The 6902-nt window shown below is 58.0% G+C and overlaps 1 protein-coding gene across 1 annotated transcript in view; it reads left to right on the forward strand.

The window, feature by feature from the left end:
- The window catches only part of LOC103608904 (beta-parvin-like), a gene marked incomplete at its 5' end in the record, with an annotated part of 23670 nt that extends 17198 nt beyond the window's left edge, over positions 1 to 6472 (forward strand). Inside the window, 2 exons of the mRNA XM_008593293.1 lie at positions 2298 to 2370; positions 5951 to 6472. Of these exons, the coding sequence (XP_008591515.1) occupies positions 2298 to 2370; positions 5951 to 6027 (150 nt within the window). The remainder of the gene's footprint in view (positions 1 to 2297; positions 2371 to 5950) is intronic.
- Positions 6473 to 6902: the final 430 nt, after the last annotated feature.

Consider the following 6902-nt stretch of genomic DNA (forward strand, 5'->3'; position numbering starts at 1 on the left):
GAGCTGTGTGCTGTCCTGTCTGCCCTGTCCGGGGGCCTGGGCTCAGGGGAAGCGTCTCTGTGGGGCATGGAAGGATGTTGGGGATAGAGGCATGGCGCTAAGAGACAGCAGGCCGAGGACGGTGGTAATTTCCTCTGTAGCATTTCCTCAGGTTGAGAAGAAAGCAGAAGGAAAATCTCACTTCAAAACCAGTTATTGCTGAGCTGAGGAGCTGCAGAGGACTGGGGGCAGGGGGGGGGGGGCANGGGGGGGGGGGGGGGGGGGCGGGGGGGGGGGGGGGGGGGGCACAGGGACCACACTCAGCACCCAGGCAGTCCCCAGGAGCCGTCTCTCCTCCGTGTGTCCCGCATCTAATCCTGCTGTCCCTCCCGCTCATGACCCCCCGTGCTTGGGGAGAGGATGTTGCAGGCCTGAGAGGCGCATGGAGCAGGCACGTAGGAGACGGGCCCACGTGGGCGCTGACTGAGTTCTACGTTGGGGAAGAATCTTTTCTTGTGTCCTCCCTCTTTGCCGTCCTGTCTCCATCTTGACACGAAGCTTGTGGTGTGTGTGTGAAGTAGATTATGGGATCGGTGGTCAGTTTGTGGGGACCCGTGTGGCAGATGGGGAGGAGCAGGAGGCTCTTGGGGACCGGGTGCAGGTTCTAGATCCAGACTGCAGTGTGCTCGAGGCCTGCTCCGCCTCTTTGAGCCCCCGCGTTTCATGGCTCGGACGTCCAAATGCCCTCCTTGATGATGGGAGGTCCGACCCACCTTGCGCAGGGCCCTGCCGCGTGCTTGGGTCACGTGGTGAGCGCCCAGCAGCCGCTGTCCCTTTAGGGGAGCTGCACTGTGCATGCTCAGGCCCAGCTCAGGTGCAGCCCTGCCCCGTACCCAGGCCCTGCTCATTGTCCGGCAGGTTGGGAAGTCTCACATGTTGCCCGGTGAGCCCACTGGCTGTTTCCAATTCTGGGCCTCTGGAACAACCTGGGAGCCTCTTGGGGCAGGACCTCTGTTTGGTCATTCCCAGCCCCGCCCTGGCCCTAGGTAGAAATGGCCCATCCTCCCATTGGGCCATGCCCCCTGTACCTTGCTGGGGCCTGGCTCAGTTGGTGCTGGCAGCCTGTTGACCCCTGTGCTTCTCAGAGCACAAGCCATGGGCCCTGGAGGCTTTTACAGAGCACCCAAGCCATTTTCCAGTGTTGCAGGTTTGACTGAGGGTTACTTTGCCAAGCATCTTTTTCCTGGTTAATTAGTGAATTGCGTTGCAAATAAAATTGTCCATGTTTCTGCTTCATTTCCACTGGCTCATGAAAATATTACTGTTGAAAAGATATCTGGTTGTGAGGTCTCTGAAGCCCTTTGCAACTCTGACATCTCTGTTTTGTCTGTTTGTTTGGTGGCTTTCCTCCCGTTCCACCCCCACCAGCCCTGGCTGGCGGCAGGTGGAGGGCTGGATATGATTTGGTTAATCACCTGCATCCTTATGACTCAAGTAGAGTTTAAACACAGCCAAGAAGGCTCTTATTTCAAACCTCTTCAGCAGCCTTTAGCAGAATAAAAGCTTTTAAGCATCCTTGGGGCCCGAGTGGTACTAGACCCTTTAATTTCAGGGAGTTCTGTGGCGGGTGGGGATGTATCTTCCTTTCTGTGGCATCTGGCAGGTCCAGGGCAGGACCAGGGCCCTGCAGCTGACACTTGCAGCCACCATTGGTCTGACTTCAGTTCCAACAGGATCTGTGGTGCTTGCTCAGTGCCAGGGACACCACTACCCCTGAGAGCATGATGTCCTACAGAGGCATAGCCTCGCCAATGGCCTGGCCGGGCCATCCATCCCACATCCATGGCTCTTTATGGTACTTCCAGCAGACAGTGGGTGACTGCTCTGTGCTGGGGGCAATGTCCAGGGCTGGGTGCCTTTGCAAGGGACGCATCCTCTGAACCTCGGTTTCCCCTTCTGTAAAATAGGGTTACTGTCACTTTTCATCCTGTGGCTGGGGTCTGGGACAGGGCAGGCGCTGGACGGATGTGAGCCCCCCAGGACAGGCTGTGCGCCTTTGTCCTGTGTCATGGCCCCAGACCACTGGTGTGAGGAGTGAGAGCCACCTAGCATACGTGGTGGCCCTCAGCAGACTTCCCCCCTGCCCCTGCCCTCCCCGTGCTCGGCCCTGGGCTCACTGGTCCTTGTGGATGGAACAGGTGCAGAGGCTCCATCATTCCCACACTTGCTCCCTTCCCGGCTCTTCAAGCGGCAGCAGCAGGTGGGCCTGGGGTGGGCGGAGCTGCCGGACCCAGGTGCTGACTCTTCTTCCTCGGCAGGTGCACAATGTGTCGTTTGCCTTTGAGCTGATGCTGGACGGAGGGCTCAAGAAACCCAAGGCTCGCCCCGAAGGTAATGCCCAACTCAGGTGCCCTCGGGGAGGGTCGGGGGCACAGAAGGGAAGTAAAATCAGGTCTTAGGAGTGGCCAGAAGTCTGGATGTGTCATCTCCTGAATAGGTCCCATATCCCTGGCTCTTGCCGACCTCAGCTCCTTGTTCTTGTTTCGGGGACCAGGAGGACCTCGCTGGTAGAGCTGGAGATGCTGATTCTTTAATAACCACTTGACTCTGAAGGACATGGCCTCTGCCCACAGACCTCAGGATTTAATTGCCTCTCTAGCTGGCCACTTAAGCTGGAAATACTGTTTCATGCCTTGAAAAGATATTAAAGGCTTACTAAGATTTAATGAATGTCAGGGTTGAGGTCCCCTGATGTCCAGCAAAGGGCAATGCTCGTGGCAGGGACTTGGTATGGTCATGCTCCGTGTGGGTTTGAATGGCGGGGGAGGCCAGCAGAGCTAGGGCGGGGGTCACCTCACTGTCTCTACCAGCTCGTGTGTTATGTAACCTGTGCCAGGGTTCTCTGAGTATCAGAATCCCTGAGAGCGCTTCCTAAAGCACAAATTTTGATTTGAGGTGTGGGTGGGCCTGACAATTTGCGTCTCTAACAAGTTTCCTGGTAACATTGATGCTCCTTGACCACAGACTCCACTTTGAGAATCACCATCCTTGGTGACAGCATTTGCCAACCTATGTTCTGGAAAGTTTGGGCGCTGTCAGCAGGTGCTCTGGTGCAGTCAGGCTTGGCAGCGTGTGGGCAGCACTGCCCGTGAGCCCTTGTTGGAAAGTTGCAGGGCTGAGCTGAATGTTAAAGCACTGACAAGTCCTGCGTGAAGAAATCTATCTGCCTCGTCAATCCCTGGGCCATACGGGAGGATCCCGTGGAACCCAGACACCGTGGTCTAGTGCCCGTGGGTACCCCCTTTTTACCCTGGGCCCCCACCCAGCCCTGCTCTTCCTCCTGGTGGTATCTGAGTGGGGGCGTCCGTGATGCTTCTTACACCCCCGTCAACACCCTCTCCACAGTAGGGTTTGTAGAGTCTCCACACTAGCTGGAAATTGATCCCATCATATGTGTCACCTGCCTGTCCACCCAGCAGGCCCCGGCGTAGCCTCCTGACCATCCTCCCGACTTCAGAGGATGATTCCATGCCCACGGTCTCACTATGTGTCAACCTGTGTGTTCTTTACTCCTCCTCTCTCCCTCCAGAATGGAAGCCCCAGGAGAGCGGGGCTTTGTCCCCTGCGTGTCCCTGCTGGCTGCGACTGTTGTTAGCTCAGCGCTAGTGTCTGCTGGGGTTACGCTCCGGTGGGGAGGAGAAATCCTCACTCGTACCTGGCACTCCTGCCAAGAATCCTTGGCTTGGCTGGGGGTTTTCCTTGAGTATCCTCCATCCCGGAGTCCTGGGCCCTGTTTGCAGCATGGGGTGGGGCTCCCAGAGGAGCCCCAAATAGCCCTTGGCCTTCAAGCTGCCGAGGGAGCCCTGGTTCTCTGTTCCCTTTTGAGGACTGAGGCAGGGTCCTGTTCAGAGGCTGGGACCTCTTCTGCCGGTCTGGGCTTTGAGGAGGGGGTTTGCCCCTCCAGCTGGCTTTGGGTTTCATGCCCATCTGCGTAGAGAGCACTCCAGGCATGGCACATTAGAGAACCTGCCATGGAAATGAAAGGCGGCCAGAGGCAGAGCAAGTGGCCCAGGGCTGTGGCGAGTTCTGCAGCCTCTGGGCAGGGTCACTTGGGGGTCCCAGGGCCTCTAGCCAGCCCAGGCAAGGGACATTGCTGCTTGGCTGTGTTCATCAGCACCTCTCTGGGCCAGCCCTTCACGAACCAGGCTGCAGAGATTCACGAGACAGGGTCCCTGGAGGCCTTTCTGTTTGTAGGTGATGCAGCAGTGAATAATAACTCTTTCCCGTCTTCATTCAAAACGAGACAGAGATGAGAATGTCTGCTCTGTACTGACGTGGAGAACCAGGGGCTGTGTCTGTGGCCTCCCTGATCCCCTCCCCCAAGGTAGACAGACTTACCCGGGTGCCTAGTACTGGGGGAGCCCCTGGGGGAGCTGAGCAGGCCTCAGCCCCTGGCAGGTATGAAGGAAAGAGCCCACAGGACTGCACCAGGCCTGCTACTGGTGCCCCTGGCTCCCGGATTTCATGGGTCACCCTCTCACCCTGGGAGTGAGCCTGGAGGAGACTTGTGGAGGTCCTGACACTGCCCTTAAGAAAGGCCCCTTTACAGGGAGAAAGAACCTTGTCATTAACTCCAAGTTCACAGGGCTATGTGCAGGAGCCGGATAGCAGGGCAGCATTTTGGGAACACAGAGGGACACCCAGCCCACCTGGGGAGGCAGCTGAGTTCATGGGGCCACAGGGTGGGATTCCTGTCCTTGGGTGTGGGTGTTAAATGCTGGCTGTGGTTGCGGGAGGTCTGGTGGGATTCACGAGTGTTGTGCTTTGTTTCCCCAGTGAGGCTCTCAGAGCCTCTTGGAGGTCAGACCTGGGAATGGCCAAGCAGGGGTGTTGGTGGCCAGGCTGCCACGCTGTGTCCCTGTGAATCCACCAGGAGGGTGGAACCTGCAAGGGCAGGGGGAGGATGAGGGCCTCACGCCTCTGAGGGCTCCGCTGTGTCCCTGATGGGTCCCTGTTCCCTTGCCTTGGCCTCCCTCTCCTGCCACCTGCGTTAGGCTGTAGGGGAGCTGGGGTGGACCCAGCAGGGGGAGGAGACCCTGGGTGTATCCGCAAGCCCACCGACTCGAGCTCAGTTCTGGTTTTGCTCCGGCGGTACATAGTGGGCACGCCATTTCCCTGCCGTGGGTGTGGGTCTGCTTTGCAAAACAGGAGGGAAGGAAAGGAGGCTGCACCAGGCGCCCTCCCGCTCCAGCGAGGCTGGGGGTAGCACCCCTGAGGCTGGTGACAGGACAGTTGTTGATTCACAACCACCCAGCCTGCCTGCCTTGGCAAGAAGTGCCAATTCTTGCTCACATGGCTAATGACCTGCAGGGGTAAAGCAAGGTGGTCATTCTGTGGCTGCCTTTGAACCACAGGGAGTCGGAGCTCGAAGGGCCTTTAGCATCGTCTGGTCCAACAGGCCTGTCTCACAGTTGAAGAGGCTGAGGCCCAGACCAGGAAGTCACTTATCTGAGGTCACAGGGCAAGTGAGAAGATCCAGGTGCCAACTCCCAAGAAGGTCTCCTTCCCACCAAAGAAAGTGGCCCAGACTCATAGGGCCGCAGAGGGGGCTGTCAGGTCTCTTAAGTGTTACTGGGGTGTTTGGTCCCCCAGTAAATGTCATTGGCCACCCCCCACCGCTGGTCCTCGGACATATCCTCATGCAAATCCCAGAGCGCTGAAGGAGCATCTCTGTCCTTGCCGTCCCAGACGCTCGTTCCCCGGGGGACAGCCTGGGCTGGGGACTCTCACAGCGGCCTGTGTGTGTGTGGGGGGGTGCTGCCCAGAGTGTCCTGGACATGGTGGCAGTCGATCTTTAAACAGAAGCGCTCAGCCCTGGGCAGGGAGAGCAGCTGCTGAGAGAGCCCTGGGGATCACAGGACACGGCTGTGTTCTCTCATCTTGCCAACAGTCTCTCTGTTTCCTTCCGCAGATGTGGTAAACTTGGACCTCAAATCCACCCTGAGGGTTCTTTACAACCTGTTCACCAAGTACAAGAACGTTGAGTGACCTGGGAGCAGCAGACAGCTGCGGGGACAGTTTCCCAGCAGGAGAAGTGTCGTCCGCCTGTGCCCCGCGCCTCCCCAGGGTCTCAGCTGTGTGATTATCACCCCACCCCACCCCTGCCTTTTTTTGGTTGTGTTCTTAACCTCCTCCCCCTGTAATTCCGCGGTGGGCAGGAGCCTTTGGAAATGCAGGCTTCTAAACATCAAGGCTGTGTTGCAGGCCTCGCCCCACGTCGTTCTGCAGGATGCTGAGTCAGTTGTCTGCCTTGATCAAAAGATGAAAAGAAAAAGCCCATGGACGGCGCCCCGCGTTCCATCTGATGGAGCGGTCACGGTCATGGGTGCGTGGAAGTGCGCCGTCGGCTTTGCAGGAGCGCTGGCTCCGGGAGGACTCAGGCTCACCACTCTCCAGCATCTCCAGGGCTGGGCTCTCCTTGAAAGTGAGGCCTTTTTGGTAAAAGGGTCCTGCAGTTTTAAAAACTTCGCTCTGAAGTCCCAGAAGCTTTAGACGTGATGGGAGTGTCCAGCCCACGATCCAGTGACTTCTTGGCCATTCACCGGTGTTTTAGTTTTGCTTTTGCGCGAACATCTGAGAGCCAGGGTGATGCCGCCGTGGTCCGCAGGAGGAACGCTCTGCCGGGGCCCTGCTCTGCTTCTTGCTGTGGCTGGGACCAGAGTTGGCTGCACATGTGCTGCTCGTGACAGCTCAGGCCAGAACCTTCCCGTCTCAGAGGCCCTGTTTGGAAATGGGTGCATTTTCAGAAACGATGAAGGGGTGAGGTGCGCTAGTCTGCTCGTGCCCCAGACTGGGCGGCTCAAGCAACAGAAACTTACCTCCTCGCGGTCCTGGAGCCTGCAAGTCCGAGGTCAGGGCGTCGC

The sequence above is a fragment of the Galeopterus variegatus genome, unplaced genomic scaffold (genome assembly GCF_000696425.1).
Source record: "Galeopterus variegatus unplaced genomic scaffold, G_variegatus-3.0.2 Scaffold8962, whole genome shotgun sequence".
Taxonomy (NCBI): Eukaryota; Metazoa; Chordata; class Mammalia; order Dermoptera; family Cynocephalidae; genus Galeopterus; species Galeopterus variegatus.